The sequence below is a fragment of the Mastomys coucha genome, unplaced genomic scaffold, assembly GCF_008632895.1.
Source record: "Mastomys coucha isolate ucsf_1 unplaced genomic scaffold, UCSF_Mcou_1 pScaffold13, whole genome shotgun sequence".
In the NCBI taxonomy this organism is placed as follows: domain Eukaryota; kingdom Metazoa; phylum Chordata; class Mammalia; order Rodentia; family Muridae; genus Mastomys; species Mastomys coucha.
The window spans coordinates 6,561,481-6,580,826 of NW_022196895.1; the positions used below are offsets into that span (position 1 = coordinate 6,561,481).

Here is a 19,346-nt window from a genome sequence, read left to right on the forward strand (position 1 = left end):
AAAAAAAAAAAAAAAAAAGAACCACTATCCTAGAGAATCATATACACACTCAAGGAAATTACAAGATTTGCTGTACAGACTTAAAAATTATGTGAAAGTGAACTATTGGAAACAGGTTTTAATCTTTTTTACACATAAGGCAGTAATTTATTCAACAGAATTCAATGAAGAGCTTCATAGTGGATGACCTGGGACAGTTGTCTCCAAATCTGACTTATCTGTAAATAAGCTTTACTTTATGTGGCCATGATCCTTCATATATGTATTGTCTGACTGCTTTTGTATGAATGCAAATTATGACAAGACACCATATAGTTCCTATAGTGTGTGTGTATACACACACACACACAATTTATTACATGTATTAATGTGGGTAGATTTCAAACCTAGTATTGTGTGAAAATAGAAAAATTACAAAACAATGAATGTGATATAGTTTGAGTATATCTGTATAGTGTTTATAGATGCCTCATACATACTAATATTATAAAAATATGCATAAGAATTACCAAATATGTGGGAATGGTTATCATAGCAGGGAGAGGAGTAGGAATATGGAGGGTGTTAGGAATTCAGCAGTTTTAGAATGTTTTTTATTTTTAAACAAATGTGAAATAAGTAACTAGGTGGTAATATGTGAATATTGAACTGTTTGTGCCTTTTAAACTTTTGAAATATTTAATTTTAGATGGAATATTTTTGTTTCATGGCATTATTACAGTTAATGAAAGTTTTACTAATGAAATGCACTAGTACAGATTTGTAAAGTCTTTTATGCTAAATTGATAGAAATGGGAGATTGCAGATTTAGCCTTTGCTTTACCAAGAATATTTCATGGAAATTTTTCATGAAAAATTGATGATAGAAAGCATAAGTGACCAAAGATGAGCCATTTTATGTTTAGAGTAATGTGAGGCAGGTTGAGTCCTGAGCTAAGCAATTAGCAAAAGTCAAGAAGTATAAAAGGCCCTTTGTTCTAGAAACAAAAATGTTTACAAAGCAATATTTGATCCATGACACGATGAAAATGAAGGCATCTAATAGAAAGGAAACATGGAACTACAAACTGTGTAAATATTGTAGAGGGAGAGTAAGGCTGAAGACTCTTAGCCTCTGCTGTCACTGGCTGGCTCGCAGGTGTAAATAAGTAGTTCTGTCTTCCGAGCTTCATCCCCTCAGAATATTGTAAGCAGTTAGTGTGCATGGTCACACAGTCTCATCTCAGCCTGCGCTGTCTAGCTAAGTGCTACTTTTAATCCATGTTCCTAGCAATAAAAGTTGGCTTCCAGCATGAGATAAATGAAAAAGATAAATGTGTTAAAGGGCACTTAGAAATGAAGACAGAGAAATAATTAGTAATAAGTTCCTCCCCGCCTGTGGTCCTCTTGGTGTTCTGTAGACTCCATACAGCTCCTTAGTCCTCTTCTATGGCTCGGCGTCTGTTTGCATGCTCTGCCCTGTTCCCTGACTCCCTTAGATTGCTGCTGGAGGCTGTCCTTGAGACACTGCTTCCTCCAGATGCCTTCTTAGAGTTTCTTAGACAAATGGCTGTTGCTTAGGCACGTGGATGGTGGATTAGCCAGTTCTAAAGAACTGGCCTTATGAGAAAAACTGATGTGTTTTGTTTTATTCATGAACCAGATAGCACTTGAACATGAAGTAGTTGTTGAGTAGCTAAGTATATGATTCTGGAGATTTGGAACAAGATCTGGGTTAAGGGTATAGATTTGGGATTTGATTAGTTTTTAAGCGGCAAATAATGTATGTATACGGTGTATGAGATCAGCTGGAGAAGAGGGTGTAGATTAGAAAGAGAAGTGTGAAACCAAAGTCTGAAGAAAACCAAGATTTAATCAGGAGGAAAAAGGGTGGGGAGACCAGGAAATAGAAGACTAAGGGGTGGGGGATGTAGAAGATTGAGAAAGCAGGGATGACTAGTTAAATAGGAAAGCTTGTGTTCGTGGGAGCCAAGCATGCCCAGTAGAATGAAACTAGTGCTCAGACTTCTACTCATTTACTCAGCATATATTCATATCAGCATATCCTCATTGGTGATCTTAGATACAGAATGGTAAGAAAGCCAGAGCAGAGCAGGTAAAGGACAAATTGAAAACTGTAGGTATAGCTGGTTCCTTTGCGTCTTTGCCATTCAGAGAGGGTGAAGAAGGTATGGTGAGGTGTCTTTCAGGGAGGCTATCTAATATCAACAAAATGGAGCTGGAGAAGAAGGAAGAGAGGGTAGAAGGTTGGGAAGCAGGGGTAACAAATGGGGCTTGGTTAGACCAAAGCACACAGATGAAAGGGTGTCAGTAGAAACAGTGTTTGCCCAGCCACGGGATTTGTCTATTTGTTCAAACAACTTAGCTTTCTATCTGGGTAGAACTGTAGGGTTGATGTCAAGAAGGTGACTGCAGTTGTGACAGTCAAGTTGTGGGCTTGCTAGATGTGACAGACAGTGGTACAAAAGGGTGGTCTGGCCAAATCGGACCTACTAATTACTTTTTTGTTTTGCTACTATATTTTAAGTGCTAGTGTAAGTATTTACACAATACTGTTAAGATACTTCTTGGCCCACAACACCTTGAGGAAACAACTAAACCAAAATTCAATTATAATAAAAACTGTAGGGTTCACAGATAAACAGAGAATGGCGAGCTCAAGGGTCTTAGTAAGACTAAAGTTTTAGTTAGCTACACTGGGAGCAGTTCCGAGTGAGCCCTGACAGGATCTGAGATTGTAACTGTTCCTCCTGGACAGGACTAGGAGAAGAGGACTCCAGTCTAACTTGTGGCCATGCAGCAAACATCAAAGTAGAAGGGTTGTGCCTATCAGTTGGGGTGAAATCCAGAAGCTACGAGCCTTTACAATGCCTGTGAAGTCAGTTGGGATCTAGAGGAAAGGAAAACTCCTGGTGTGCCATTCAAATGTGGAGGGTGAACATGAAAAATAACAGAATCAAAAATTCATTTCCCAAAGCTGAGGAAAGGCCAGTTCTAGTAAGACAACAATGCAGCTTGTTGAGTCGTGTGTGTGAGAGAAGGTGCTACTAATAGAGCAGCCCGGCTGTAACACATCAGCTGAGCTGAGCCAACAGAACCTGGGACTCTGAACTCAAAACCAGTCACTAGGACTTTCTGATAAAGTACTGATCATTCATTTAGAATTAGGCAACTTCCCAGAGAGAGAGACAGAGAGACAGAGAGACAGAGAGAGAGAGACAGAAGCAGAGAGAGAGAGAGAGAGAGAGAGAGAGAGAGAGAGAGAGACAGAAGCAGAGAGAGAGACAGAGAGAGAGACAGAGACAGAAGCAGAGAGAGAGAGACAGAGAGAGAGAGAGAGAGAGACAGAAGCAGAGAGAGACAGAAGCAGAGAGAGAGACAGAGACAGAAGCAGAGAGAGAGAGACAGAGACAGAAGCAGAGAGAGAGAGAGAGAGAGAGAGAGAGAGAGAGAGGCAGAACTACAAGTGTGTGGAGAGTCTTTAGTGATTCTTGAGCTCGGTAGGGGGGTTATCAGATGTCTTTCCTTTTCACCACCACTTACTCTCAAAGTAGAAGCAGCTAGGTGGTAGGATTGCTAGAGAATATCCTCAATAATGATCCTCAGGTCCACTCCTCTCCATGTTCTGTAATACAGTTACAGTGCGCTTTAGTTCTCTCAAATCTAAAGAGAAAAGGCCCGTTTTTAATTTACAGATGATTTCCTTCTTGGTTCTGCTCACCTTTTCAACCTCTCTGCGGGGCTACAAAGTGAGTGGCGCTCTTGCTGCTCTGTTCTTGGGCTGAGTAAGGAGGAAGCTCTCAGCATGGTTTTTTTTTTTTTTTAAATGAAACAGAATCTTCCATTTCTACAACTGTCTAATTTGTGCTTTTAGCCATACTTGGTTTTAATGTATTGTTTTGTGTGTGTGCTTATATTTTGAATAGTTGATGGATTTACAACTGAGTGACAGTAACTTTCGTCGACACATCCTGCTGCAGTATCTCATTTTATTTCAGTATCTCAAGGGACAGGTCAAATTCAAAAGGTGAGTTAATGTGTGTAGTATATAAACAGTGACAATGACCTTGCAAAGAATCTTTCATATGTTTTAGACCCATAGGCCCAGTCTGTTTTGATTGGGGGGGGGGGCTGTTTTTGGAAACATGGTTTGGGTCTATAGCCCTGGCTGTCCTGGAACTTGATCTGTAGACCAGGCTGGCCTATAACTCAGAGATCTGTCTGCCACTGCCTCCCCAGGGTTGGCATTAAAGTTGTATGCCACCACTGCCTAACATAATTTGCTTTTTTTAATTAAAAATTACTATTACAGGGAGGGATGCCATGGTGCACCTGTGGAGGTCCTAGTATACCTTTCAAAAGTCAGTTCTCTTTCTATTATAGGGTCTGGGTATGGAATTCATATTATCAAATTTGCACAACAAGAGCTTTTACCTACTAAGCTATCTCACTGGCTACTACATGCCTTAAAGTACTTCTTCAGCAACCAGACAGTTAATTGGGAACTTTTACATGTATGATATTTGTTTTAGGTAAAGTGTCAAAATATACATTTGATAATGTGAGTCTCCTACAGAATCCCAGACTTTCCCAGTTTTTATTTCTAGTACATGGCAGTGTCCATTACCTCACCTAGGCATCATGCTAAATTGTAAACTAAGATAATAACACTTTCCAATAGCATAAACTTTCTAGGATATTAGAACTGAAAGAACCAAGAAAATCTTGAAACAAAGGTGAATTCTAGGCATTAGAAAGATAGCTCAGTTGGTGAGGTGATTGATGTGTAAACATGAGAATCCAAATTCATTCTCCAGCACCTACATAAATAGTCAGGTACAGGACACACCTTGTAATCTCAGTGATGCAGATGTGGAGACAGAAGAATCTCTTGAGGCTTGCTGGCCACCTAGCCTAATCTAGTCATCGAGTACCAGGTCTCAATAAGTCACCCTTTTCCCACAGACATGCTGAAAGGCACTTGAGGACTATCACCCAGGGTTGACCCATGCCCCACCCCACACACACTCTTCTGTTGTTTAGGTTCATACAACCTGTCAAGATCTATATTGTGTCTAAAACCCTCCAACAGAAAGCATACCATTCATTTTTGACTTGTCCATAACTGAATCCAGAGCCCTGTTGCTTGTACACAAATTGGCGCAATATGAGTTGCATAAAGAGCACGACATTGTTGCCTGCTGAAGCCATAGTCCTGTGTCAGCACTTACTGCAGTCCCTTCAGAACTGCCATTAAGTAGCACATGATATCCACCCAAAATGTATTTTTTTTCTTTTATTAGATGCTTTCTTTATAGCTGGGCGTGGTGACGCATACCTTTAATCCCAGCACTTGGGAGGCAGAGGCAGGAGGATTTCTGAGTTCGAGGCCAGCCTGGTCTACAGAGTGAGTTCCAGGACTCAGGGTTCCAGAGAAACCTGTCCCGAAAAACCAAAAAAAAACAAAAAACAAAAAACCCCAGATATTTTCTTTATTTACATGTCATATTTCCCAGTTTCCCCTCCAAAAAAAACAAAACAAAAAACAACAGCAAGAACAAACCCCTCTTCCCTCTCCCCTCCCCCTGCTTGCCACCCTACCCTCTTCCACTTACTAGCCCTGGCATTCCCCTACACTGGGGCACAGAACCTTCACAGGGCCAAGGGCCTCTCCTTCCATTGATGACCAACTTCACCATCCTCTACTATACACATGCTGCCGGAGCAATCAATCCCACCATGTGTACTCTTTGGTTGGTGGTTTAGTCCCTGGGAGCTCTGAGGGTACTAGTTAGTTCATATTGTTTGTACTAAGGGTCTGCAAACCCTTCAACTCCTTGGGTCCTTTCTCTAGCTCCTTCACTGGGGACCATGTATTCAGTTCAATGGATGGCTGTGAGCCTCTACATCTGTATTAGTCAGGTACTGTCAGAGCCTCTCAGGAGATAGCTATATTTAGGCTGGCTTGCCCTTCCTTCAGTCTCTGCTCCATAGTTAACTCTGCAACTCCTTTCATGAGTATTTCCAAAATGTAATTTTTTATTCTTCTATTTCAAAGTTTAGTGTAATGTAGAAAGATCAAGGGCTTGAAATCAGCCATAGGTTGAATTAAAGCTTTGGGTTTGGGGAAGTCACCAAATCAATGTATTCTCTTTAATATGTGCATGAAATGGTTCTGCAGATTCAGATGACAGGTCCAGCTGTCTTTGTTGGTGGCTTTGGAGCAATCAGTGGATAGTTACTGGAAACTGTTAATAATTTGACTTTTGTCAGTATCCTTTTCCATTGTATTTTGAGTCAGTTTTAAAGAAAAATATAACATGCCTATATGACTATGTATCATATAGAGTATTATGTTAATGCTTTTTCAGATTTCTATCTGTATGTTAAATTTATGAAATATTTATTACTCTATAGTCAGACCAGTTAATTGAATCATATTTGCCTTTATACTTTCGTGACTTCAATTTTAACACTTGACAATGAAGTGCAAGAATTTTCTCAATAATTCTCATATTTGTCATGGTTCTTGGTAATTTTTAACACAGTGTAGTTAATTTAAGGTGCCATAAATAGCCACAACATGAAAATTCATGTTATAACTCAGACATGCATTTGTCCTTTCCTTCCCTAGTTCAAATTATGTTTTAACTGATGAGCAATCACTCTGGATTGAAGATACTACAAAATCAGTCTACCAAGTAAGTCCAACATGCAACAAACCCATGATTGAAAAAATGGAAATTTAGAATTTTCTTTGTTTCAGCCCCAAATAGGAAAATAAGGATAAAGTTAAGCTCAGGTACAAGAACACAAACACTTCTTGGTTCTCTGCCTACAAACCACTCCTATGACGCAGAAAGTTGATGAGACCTTAGTATGTTCTTTCTCATCACAGCTGCTATCTGAAAACCCCCCTGATGGAGAAAGGTTTTCAAAGATGGTAGAGGTATGTATTCCATCACTAGTTTTCCTACTACCAAATATGATTCCAAAATATTTTTATGCAGATATGTATGTCTTTTGTTTATCCTAGCATATATTAAACACTGAGGAAAATTGGAACTCATGGAAAAATGAAGGTTGCCCAAGTTTTGTGAAAGAAAGGTAAATAGATAATCATCACAAGACATATGAACAGGACATTTCATAGAACATTGAATGTTCATGTATTTACAGATTAAATTGGTGTTATTGAGAGTGCTGTGTCTATTTGCCCTATGATGTGGTTGATGAGTGCTCTGTCATACCATGAAGCTTTGGGATTTTAGGGTAAAAGCAATATGTAGCTCACTCGCTCGCTCTCTCTCTCTCTCTCTGATATTTTTGCTGTAAGTAGGATTAAATAAATCCAAGAGCTTGTACACATTAGGCAAATGCTTACCACATATTCATATATAGTCCCAAAATATGTATCGTTTTGTTCCCAGAGCATCAGATACCAAGCCCACAAGAGTGGTGCGGAAGAGAGCAGCCCCAGAAGACTTCTTAGGCAAAGGGCCCAACAAGAAAATCCTGATTGGAAAGTATGTCCACTCATTTTCCTATGTTCCTGATTGCTATTTTTATATTTTGAAAATATTACTGTAAGAACTCTCCAGTTGGGCTGAAGAGATGGCCCAGCTGTTAAGGCTAGTCTCATAACCAAAAAGACAGGAACTCTCCAATTTTTCACATCTCCATGAACTTGTATTTAGTATATATATGAGTGATAAAAGCTAATCATACCCAATTGCTCAAAACTGTCATGTGAATTCATGCAACTACTTAAGCCTTCCTTGTTACCTCCTACTTTCAAAGCCCTTGGCTCTAAGCTGTCACATTTTCTATACCATGGACAGTAGAACTTTGAGCCAGTGCAGCTCAGTTATATTTACTGAAAAGTCACTGACCATTCAGTTCTGTCACCTTTCTGTTAATTCTTCATTTTTTATTGTTATTGAATAGTTTCTGAGAAATGATTATCATTATATACTGGGGGTCACCACCTCTAGTCCCACTACTTAGGTTAACTATGCAGTTTTATGATACACCGTGAGGATGCTATCAATACAAAACTATGTCTGCCTTATTTTATAGTGAGGAGCTGACAAGACTTTGGAATCTCTGTCCTGACAATATGGAAGCCTGTAAATCAGAGACAAGGCAAGTGTATAACTTTGGTTAGTTTTCTCAATGTTCAGTAAAGTATAATAAAACCTTTCCTTAGGAATGATCAAAGCTTAAACGTTTATTGTGGTTTAACTTTGGGGCTGGCAGAATATGGTTTACCTTAAAACACCTACAAATGCTGTAAATTTTTAGAGATCACAAGAAAAAGTTTCACAAAGAAATGGGAACTCAACACCAAGAGAATAACTTAGTTAGGATTGATTTGGTATTCCAACTGAGTGAGCAGTAAGATGGTCCAGTTTGAGGTACTCACAGAGATGCAGAAGAACCTGATTTATGGAGAGAGACTGCCTGCAAAGGAAGGGAAGACAAGAATAGGACAGTGGTAACCCGTGGTAACAGCTTGTCTTTCTGCTAGGGGTTTCCTGAGAAACAAGACATGTCATGCAGCTGACATTTCTAGCACCATCAGCAATTAGAAACCCAGGGCTAAAACTGTCAGCTAGGAAAGCCTAGGCTGGTGATAAAATCTGTCTGAAGGTCAGACCCGCAGATGGCGCTAATACAGGGGAAAGCCTAAAGATATTACCATCCAAATTTACAGTCAAGGAGACAATCTACCCTGACTTTCCATAAACAATCAAGAGAGAGATGGTTCAGTGGTTAGTAATGCTGGCTGTTCTTCCAGAGGACCCGAGTTCTAGTCATAGCACTCATTCTCTCCAGTCCTAGGGGTTCCAGCACCCTCTTCTGGCTTCCATGGGCACCAAGGACACAAGTGGTACACAGATGTTCATGAAGACAAAATACTCATAAATACTCATACATATTCATAAATAAGTAAATAGAGCTAGAATCAGGTAAAGGCTGTAAAATAAAGAAGCAGCAGCCAGAAAAAAGAAAACCTTAGCACTGTCAAAAAGGGCCAGATAGTGGAGTGTGGTGGCTCCTTACTGTAATCCCATCCGCTGGGAGACTTGTTAAGACACATACAACACACAAGTGTGAAAGAAAGACTGCTTAAGATCAAGACTAAATAGGCATAATTCATAAATTCTTTGGTTTAAGATACCTGGGCTTGAATATTAAATAGATAAGCTAAATCTATATATGTGAAAAATGAAGGATGAGTGAAAAGAGAAAAAAGCCTACAAAAGTAAAATTAAACTAACAGCAGATTCAGAAACAAAATCAGAAGACAGTGGAATAAGAGCCTCAAAGATTTGTAATAACAGAGTATGTAATTTCTAAAGTAAATGAGGAGTGTAAAGGTACATAGGGAGGAAGGAAGGAAGGAAGGAAGAAAGAAGGAAAGGAAGAACCCACCCAAAGGTACACAAAGGAAAAAATTAAATTGAACAAAAATCAGACATCCTGGTATGAAGACAGATTGATAGGTATTTTAAAATTTTGGCTATGTATTGATTATAAAACATATACCATAAAAACAAAGATATGAAAATGTTGAAACTAAAAGAATAAAGGTGTGATGGGCAGAGCTTAAATGACTATCAGACAAGAAGTCTTCAAACCAGAAAACATTACTTAAAAATGCAGTCATTACATAAAAATAAAAGGAAAATATTCATCAGAAATACATATTTACCTAAGCTTTTATTTCTTAAGAAATAATCTCAAAATTTTTGATAGACTTTAGAATGAGAAATTAACCAATGCATGTCTGCAGATGAATTCTGACATACCTTAAAGTCTCAGTGTGACTTATTAATTTGGGTTCAGTTAATTCTGGTGTAAATAAAAACACCACTACTACAAAGGGGTATAAACTGAAATTTCCTTACTTGCTGGTCAGTCTCAGGTGCTATTCAACTTTTGCTCACCTTCATTTATCACTGTATTTGTTAAAATGCATAAGTACAGTATATCATAGTGCATGGTTTGGTGAAATATAGAGTGAATAGGTTTTAGACATATACCTCCTTTATTGACCCATTCTAGAATTGAGCTTTCCGTCTTTATCTTCTTAAAGAGATCTAGAGAGTCCCTACATTTAGGTCCTAGGTGTAATTACCACATGTGGATACTGTTAAAACTCATATTGCCACCATTTTAGAGGATTACACATAAACCTCGCTGTTTACTTTACAATGACCAGAGAATACATGCCAACTTTGGAGGAGTTCTTTGAAGAAGCTATTGAACAAGCAGATCCTGAAAACATGGTTGAAAGTGAATATAAGTAAGTAATGGTATAAGAAATGATGCTAATTTTCAGCATGTTTTCTTAGGAATCCTTTGTATGCTACAGTTAAGTCAGCAGAGTAGTGCTTTTAGGTGAGTTTTTGCATGCAGTTCACATTGCTTTAACATCCTTATTTCAGTGTCTATTCCTTTTGGCTCTCAAACATGACGGAGTAACCCGTTTGAAATTGAAGAACCCTCAGCCCTCACTGCACACTACCTCCTGACCTTCTGACCTTCACCAGTCTCTCCTGCTAGCCAATTTAGTTTTTGTCCTCACTTCCTCACCCACCTTCCATTCTTGTCAGCCTATCCACTTAAGGCTGTGTCCCCTGTCCCTCCACTGCAGTAGCACCCACAGTATTCTTTTTGTGTTTTTTTAAACGCTCCCAACAGCATCTGTCAGTAGACCTGTCTCAATATTGGAACCACTCACAGTGACCTTGCCGCCCCCTCCTCCACCTGCCTCCATATCTGCCACCTTACTCTAAATTACTGCAGTAACTTTTAAGATTCAGTCTTTTATCTAAGTGTCCCATGTGACAGCATCGTTTTAGTCTTTAGGAAGGTGTTCTGGAGTTGTGATTTAAAGGCAGGGGCCGTCTTGTCAGAATGCATTGGTTCCCTTCCCATGTACCACTTAACTGGCCAAGTGTTTGGTTCTAACAAATAATCCCTGTATCCCTTTTCTCATTTGCTACATAATAACCACTCGTCGTTATTCTGAAAATTAACTGATTTTGATCCATGTATAGCTTATAGTTAGTACACAACATAGCTAGCTTTGACCTTGTGATGTTTTTACATACTCCAACCTCTTAATTTTGTGTTCTATTCTCCTTAAACCAGAGTGATCTTTAAAATAAACATATAGGCTGGAGAAATGACTCCAGTTAAGAACACTAACTGCTCTTCCAGAAGACTCAGGTTTCATCCCCAGCATCCACATGGTGGCTAACAGCCATCTTTAGCTCCAGCCCCAGAGGATCTGATATGCTCTTCTGGCCTTCTTTGGCACTGCATGCATATGACACAGGCAAAACACCATATACACAATAAAAATCTAAAGTAGATATAGCTTAGGCATAGATATACACACCTTTAATCCCAACACCTAGAAAGCAGAAGGCGGGTGATTTCTTTGCCTGATCTATACAGTAAGAACCTGCCTAAAACACACACACACACACACACACACACACACACAGTAGCTTGGTAGCACAGACATATAATCCCAGCACTTAGAAAGCTGAATCAAGAATAAGTTTGAGGTTAGTGTGGCTTACAAAGTCTATCAATATAACAAAATAAAATATGCACAAGTCTCATCTCATGCTTAAAATCTTTCTCAAAATTAACTGTGTATATCCCAGTTAATAAGAGACCACTAAGTAAAATCAGATTGCAAGTCTGTGCATTTGGGGTTTGTGAGGTGGGCAAGAATCCTAAGAAGTCCTAAGTGGAATGCATTTGTACTTGCTGCAGTCTTGTCATTGGTGGTGGAGGGACTGGGGTGCTTAAGAGTTCTCATAGGTCCTTGTTTCTGTCTCCTATTCTATTCTTGACATCAGTATGTATGACATTACTGTAGCTACTGGATATTTGCTCCTGTAGCATTCTGAGCCAGTTTTTAATTCACTGAGATTGATATTATGTGAATTAAAGATAGCCATTATAAAATACAACTCTGAATATAGGTCCCTTATTCAAAATACTTGAAGCCTTAAGTGTTCTTTTTCTAGATTTGGAACATTTTAGACCTCAGCAAGTAAGACAAATCAGATTCTGAAACATTTTAGGTTTTAGATTAGACATTACATGTAAACAGAAATATGAAATAATGAGAACACATCCATAGGTACAGATAATGAATACAATTATCTTTTTTTCCTATCTTTTTCTTTTCTTTTTTATAACTGGACAAATGGTTTCTTTTGGTTTTTCGAGACAGGGTTTCTCTGTGTAGCCTTGGCTGTCTTGGAACTCACTCTGTAGACCAGGCTGGCCTTGAACTCAGATATCCGCCTGCCTGCCTCCCAAGTGCTGGGATTAAAGGCGTGTGCCACCACTGCCTGGCTTGGACAAATGGTTTCTATGCATAGTGTCTAGTAGCCAAGACTAGGTACATAAAACTATTGACTTGCTAAAATAAAGCAAAATATATAGACTTTCAAAATTATGTTATTCTTTGTGCTGTTATTTGCAATAGAGCATAAAATTTCATGATACTCATTACATGAAAGTAACTATGGGGGCCGGCAAGATGGCTCAGTGCTTAAGAGCCACCATGAAACAGTTCTTGTTCTTAGTTGTGGTGGTTACCTAAGTCCTTACATGGTAAAGTGGCATATATTTGAAAGCTAAAGGAATGGGATGTCTCTGTCTTATCCTTGCAACGTCCTATGGACTAAGAATTATTTCAAGGGCTGGAGAGATGGCTCCATGGTTAAGAGCACTGACTGCTCTTCCAAAGGTCTTGAATTCAAATCCTAGGAACCACATGGTGGCTCACAACCATCTGTAATGAGATCTGACACCCTCTTCTGGTGTGTCTGAAGACAGCTACAGTGTACTTATGTATAATAATAAATCTTAAAAATAAAGTAACTATAAATTACAAGGCTGACACATCTCTTCTTATAGAGCCGTAAATAATTCAAATTATGGATGGAGAGCTCTTAGACTCTTAGCCCGGAGAAGCCCTCACTTCTTCCAGCCAACCAACCAGCAGTTTAAGAGTCTACCAGAGTATCTCGAAAACATGGTGATAAAGCTAGCCAAGGAACTGCCAGTAAGTGATGTACTTTATTTTTTCCCATTATCTGCTTTAAAACTATTATTATTTGAGCAGAATTCAATTTAGCTTTTCCCACAAAAATAGTACTCTGCAGACCACCATGTCTTAGGGTGAGAATGTTGTTGAATATACAATTACAGAGAAAGTGTAAAATCAAGAGATAGTGTAATTTTCTGTGCAGCATGCAGTTCACCCAACGTGTTGTAAGTACCATCTTCAGTAAATGAGATCAAGACTGTCCTCATTGCCAGTTTATTTGACTGTCTTGTCAAAAGCAGGGTCTGAGAGTGGCAGTAGGTCACCTGGCAGAGCTCTTTTCCACCGTTTTCTTAACAGTGTGGTAATGATGGACATGATCAGTCTTCTGTTGCCCCTTAGACAATATACTGCCTAAAGCTTAGGTATTTGCAAACCTACCTGTTCATGCTTCCCACAGTCTTCCTTCTACTCAAAATCTTACAACCTTATAATACATTGCTAAACAAAAGCATTTCCAGTTATCTTCAGAAACTGGTGTTCTTTTAAACATCATTGTTCTTCATTTATTATAGCCCCCTTCTGAAGAAATAAAAACAGGTGAGGATGAAGATGAGGAAGACAATGATGCTTTACTAAAGGAAAATGAAAGTAAGAATTGACTTTTCTTGGCTATTTTACAAAACTGGAAAAGATGGGGGATCTTGAGAGTTAATTTGATCTACTTCTCAGTTCTACCATTTTATCTTATTATCTTTTGAGTTAAAATAAGAAATTAAAGTCACTTAATTTTATAGAATGAAATTTGGAAATGATAATTTTTAAAAGGTAGAAGAAGATAAATGTTTTACAGCAGAGCCTTAAACTCCAGCTAGTATAGTGGAAGGAGTACATCCTCTCCAAGAAAGTGTTTCTAATTAAAATAGCTGCGAGTGCTGCTTGAACTGTGATTTTTTTTTTCTTTTTTTAAAGGAGGTATACAGGCTATGGAAACTTTCAAGTTTTAAAGTAAAGTTTTAGGGGACTAGTAACCCAGTGGTCATTTTAGCTTTGCAGTTCTTTCAAGATTCTTTAATTGCACATCTCTGTATTTTGCACATAATTTATATCCTCTGTTTTCTAGGTCCAGATGTTCGGCGAGATAAACCTGTAACAGGGGAGCAGATAGAGTCATTTGCCAACAAACTTGCTGAGCAGTGGAAGATTTTGGCTCCTTACCTGGAAATCAAAGACTCTGATATTAGGCAGATTGAGTGTGACAGTGAAGACATGAAGATGAGAGCCAAGCAGCTCCTTGTTGCCTGGCAAGATCAAGAAGGAGTTCATGCAACAACTGATAACCTGATCAGTGCACTAAACAAGTCTGGATTAAGTGACCTTGCAGAAAGTCTAACTAATGACACTGAAACAAACAGTTAGCTTTCTTCCGTTCTTTCCTTTTTTATTAAACAGTGATAAGATTTTGTTACCAAGCAGCATTTGATAAAGGTTCACTGGTTTTGGTAAACAATAAACACTTTTATAACAGCTATTGTACAGTTGGCTGGTGCTCCAAAAACCACATACAGAACAAGCAGTGGAGTAGAGGACAGGGTAGGGAAATGGCCAAAGTAAAAGGACCTCAAGATCACAGAGTAATTTTTGTTAAGTATTTTTATAATGAGTACTACTTATGAGTATGTATGTTACAGTTCTATCCCAAATTAGTTTCCTGCATGCTATAAGTTATAAAATGTATTCTGAAATCACAAGATGACACTTTTGAAACCTTAGGACTGTGTTTTACTGGCACTCTGACATATTTACACAACAGCACAACAGCAGCAAGAGTTCAAACTGATAGCCAGGGCCTGCAAAACCTAATCATTTGCTGTTTGTCGAAAACAGAAAATGTTTGCTAGCCTCTAACTTATGTGAAGTGGAGTCTAAGACTCAAGTACTCCTTTAGCTTTACAAAGATTAATGTCCTCAAGTCTAACACCCAGGGATTCCTGTCAGTTCACTTGAGATGTGAAAATACCCTGTATGTAGCAGAGCATGTGCTGGCTGAAGGTACGATGTTCATGTTCTGTTCCCAGACAGCATTTCCTGTGAGTGTTTAGGTCACTAGTGGAGGGCTGCCGGGCAGACCACTGTTAATTGTCCCTGCTTAGAGCATGCTCTACTAGCTGGGGACGCAGTGACTAAGCACAGCCCTGGCCTCCAACGTCTTCTGCATTAAGCAAGTTAAGGCGTGTTCAGGAACTGAAAGGGAGGAGAATGTTTTTTGCCTCATCTCTTACATTTCAAGGATGCATTCTAAAACACTTAACACCTTATTTAAAACAAACTGATGGAAATCCAATTTCTACCTTAAAGAATTGTTTTTAGAATGCTGTTTCACAACTTTGTATTTAAAATGGATGCTTGACTACTTAGGATTATTAGCCATTTGCGGAAATTGTGTAGTACTGAATTCATCTGACTCTTCAGCCAAGCTCTAATACTAAAAAGAGATGATGTCAAAGTTGTTAATCCTTCTTTTTCCTTATTTTTCTATTATTAAATATCCTTGGTTTCTAAAAATAAGCAACCAGAGCTTGTTTACACATTATGATTACTACAAAAAAAACAATGCAAAGTTTAACATATAAACCAAAGTCCATTAGAGACACAATAAGTGTATAATCAAGTGTGTTCTTATTGATCACCATTTATTTTAAAGTCACAAAAGGCCAGCAAAGTCAGTCTGGACAATACTTGATTGCACCCAGTTGATGGGATGTGGACAGCAGCACTGAGTTACACGATGAGAGCAACACTTCCTTTTCCACCTTCCTAGGAAAATATTGGTTAGATAAGGCAAAGGACGGGCAGCTACTGAACGGTGATATTAACCATGCAATAACAACAAATAGGTGTGCAATAAACATCACTGCTAAATCTTGGCAAGGGATAAAATGTATTTCAGCCAAGGATTTCTAAGAATTAATGCAAAAACTGAGATTTTTAAAGACTGTCTTGAAGCTACCTTTACACAAGGTAGCACCCAAACGTAATTTTCCATAGCCTTAAGATTGAAGATGCACAAGTGGCTTGGCTCTGTTCTCGTTCTCTTTAGAGCTCAAGATTACAGAAATGTTCAACAACAACAACAAAAAACCAAACATTTATTTCACACCTAGGCATAAATAGCTAAATCGAAGATTACTGTTCACTTTCTTCTTCCATTATTTCAACTCTTCGAGGCCCATAAAGTAGAACATAAGCAATGTGCCAGTCTCCACCACCAGACAGCCGCAGAATATCTTCTGGTGTTACGATGCTGACCTTATCATCATCAAATTTGATCCATTCATCTAAGTTAAAAAGATACACACCATTATTTTCAGAGTTCTGGTGCAAAAGGAACTGATTTGATGTGCAACAATACTCCATGTGATGAACAGCTCTCCAAATGGCCTTGGGCCTACAGGTCCAATATGATTTCAAGATTTCCATGACATCCTAGCTGTTTCAATGCTACTTCTAATGCACAATCTGCCATTTGACCCTCACTGTTTCCAGTATAGCTGCAGTTCTCCAAAGCTTCATGTGTGCCAGTGCAAGTATGAACACAGACAAATATAGCAGGAACTAGTGCTTTGGTTACCAAGTACTTGCTCAGCATATGCAAGGTATCTGGCTTGATCCCAGTATCATTTAAAGAAGGAAAATCTTAAATATTAAGAATCCAGCCATATTAAGCTGGACAACACTAAGACAAATGTAAATCCATACCACTTCATGTTTTTACCCCTTTGGAAATTATCATTCTGAGCTAACTTTCTCAGCCATAACTGCTGATACTGTATGTACATCTGGATATAAGAGATAAGCAAATTTGAAGGCCTTAACACTGAGAAGCGACTAGGGAATTACATGCCTGTCACATAATGAAATCCTGAGTTTTGATCTCTAGGCAAAAGCTGTATGTGATGGCTCCTGTCTAAATCCCTAGTGCTGAGGGGCTAGGAAAGCAGCAGTTACCTGAGCTCCCTGACTAGTAAGTCTAGCTCAATCTAGCTCTAGGCTCAGCGAGAAACTGTCAAGAAAATGCTAAGAGAAGATATCCAACATAGACCTCTGGCCTATATACACATGCACCCATAAACATACCCTCTTGCATACAGACTAGGCAATTATTTTTCAGCATCAAGTTCACAAAAATACCCACAATCTATGAAGTTTGTAATAATAAAGTGTTAACAACTATAATAATACTCTTTACCTTGTTTTCGTTTCACCCATGATACATAATGACCTGAAGAACTAGATCTTCCCTGGTGAGTTAACACTGCTTGTAAGTCATAGTAGCCACAATTATTGGAGCCAATATCTTAAAGAGAAGGGATTCAATTAAAACAAATAGACATATGCTCTTCTCAAACAAAGTAACAATTATCAAGATTGGAGAAACACTGCTCTAATGGACTCCATTAAATATTACTGTGCAGAGCTCCAATTAAGTTTAAAGTACTACTTTATTTAAGTTATATTAAGGACATTATTTTTCAAGACGCCTAAACTTACACCAGGAATGGTGGTTTATGTCTGTCACGCCAACACTTGGGAAGCTAAGGTAGAGTAGAAATAACCTTGAGGCCACCCTTAGCTACTTGGTGAATTTAAGACCATTCTGGACCACTGACTGAGCCAAAGGAGAGAGAGTGAGCGAACACATGGTATATCCTTAAAAGGATAAATGGTAGAACATGCAATCTAACTTAAATGCATACAATTGAACTGAGACATCCACTTACCGTCAGCAAATGAAAAGGGTTCATACTTAATCTCTTTTGGAGGATTATTCTTGTCATTCTAAGAGAAAAAATCTTAATTTTAAATTGTGATACTGAAAATGAAAACATAGTCTTGTTGAGGACTTATATATTTACACTACAAATCACAGAATCACAGACAACATAATAGTCTGCCTTGTGAAATAATTAAGCAGTAAACTACACTTACCATAAAAACTGTAAAGCCAAAGACTTCAATAATATGCAATATTATCACAGTAAAAAATAACATGTTGCCTGGATATATGGCTAATGCTAACATTAAAATTTTAACATTCCAGAGGTATAGCAGTGAGGTTAATGTACTCTAGAATAGCAAAAGAAACCAAATCCATGACTTTATCCACATGCTATTAACCAAACTTGTTGAAAATAACCCATGTCTGTGAACCTGCAGGAGCCAAGGCGACAAAACAAAAAACAAAAACATAACCAGAACAAGACGCTAAGTAAAGTTTCAGCACTTGAAGCCAGCCAGCTTCTATTTCAGCTAAAATGAACAAAGGCCTACACTAAAAGTAGTATGATTAACTAAAATGTAATAAGAATCCACTACCTCAATTCATCTTACTAATGGGGAAAAATTAAAAAGGCCTCAAAATCAAGTAAAAGTAACAGAAAACGGGAAACTCAACAAAACAGAGCCAGACCTTAAAATGATCAATAAAATTGGGAATCCTCAAGAAAAGAGACAAGTTACAGTTAACAGTAAAGAAATGGGCTAGATTTGCCTTATAGGCATGAAAACAGTTAATGAAAATCACTAGAGAATTCCATAAACAAATGGGACCAGCTAAATGAAATTAGTCAATTACTTAAGAACAACAGAGACATTGTGAAATAGATCACTTGAATAATCCTGTACCTGTCAGGAAACTGAATCAGACCTTTGAAAATTAAGAAAACTCTAAACACTGATTATTTCCACAATTGTATCAAATAGAAAACAATTCTACCAAGTCTGTTTAAACAATAGGGAAAAAAAAAGACAATAGCTCAGATCAACACCAATAAAGCAAGTGATGCCATTTGCAGAAGCATTAAAAAGAGCAAACTGGAGATCACAAGTCCAGTCCATAAAAGGAAACTGCATTAGTTAATGTGGGTCTGGAGTCGGGAGGATCAGGAGTTCAAGCCACCCTCAACTATCTAGCCAGCCTGGACCCCATGATATAAAACAAATACTGTAGTATGGCCAAAGAACAGATATACGAAGGATTGTGGTAAAATTGAAAACTTTATAAGCACGTCTATTGTCAACCAATTATCTACAAAGATGCCAGGAAAACTCAACTGGCAAGTACTAGCTTTCACTTTTTGTTTGTTTGTTTATTTAATATCCTGGAGATCTGGATAATCATACACAAAAAGAATGGATCTGAACATCTCATCACACAAAAATTAAGTGAATCAAATACCTAAATAAACAAACTATCAAA

General features: G+C 38.2%; 2 protein-coding genes across 3 annotated transcripts in view; one reads left to right on the plus strand and one right to left on the minus strand.

The window, feature by feature from the left end:
* Window positions 1–14,614, plus strand: part of Thoc1 (THO complex 1) — a 35,736-nt gene extending 21,122 nt beyond the window's left edge. The window contains exons 12-21 of the mRNA XM_031364949.1: window positions 3,927–4,027; window positions 6,635–6,701; window positions 6,899–6,949; window positions 7,037–7,107; window positions 7,431–7,526; window positions 8,080–8,145; window positions 10,229–10,312; window positions 12,958–13,105; window positions 13,663–13,738; window positions 14,211–14,614. Of these exons, the coding sequence (XP_031220809.1) occupies window positions 3,927–4,027; window positions 6,635–6,701; window positions 6,899–6,949; window positions 7,037–7,107; window positions 7,431–7,526; window positions 8,080–8,145; window positions 10,229–10,312; window positions 12,958–13,105; window positions 13,663–13,738; window positions 14,211–14,506 (1,056 nt within the window). The 3' untranslated portion in view covers window positions 14,507–14,614. The remainder of the gene's footprint in view (window positions 1–3,926; window positions 4,028–6,634; window positions 6,702–6,898; window positions 6,950–7,036; window positions 7,108–7,430; window positions 7,527–8,079; window positions 8,146–10,228; window positions 10,313–12,957; window positions 13,106–13,662; window positions 13,739–14,210) is intronic.
* The window catches only part of Usp14 (ubiquitin specific peptidase 14), a 36,739-nt gene continuing 31,895 nt past the window's right edge, over window positions 14,503–19,346 (minus strand). For both annotated transcript variants that reach the window (XM_031364950.1, XM_031364951.1), the window contains 3 exons: window positions 17,869–17,926; window positions 17,337–17,444; window positions 14,503–16,425 (listed from right to left, as the gene is read on the minus strand). In XM_031364950.1, the coding sequence (XP_031220810.1) occupies window positions 16,274–16,425; window positions 17,337–17,444; window positions 17,869–17,926 (318 nt within the window). In that variant the 3' untranslated portion in view covers window positions 14,503–16,273. The remainder of the gene's footprint in view (window positions 16,426–17,336; window positions 17,445–17,868; window positions 17,927–19,346) is intronic.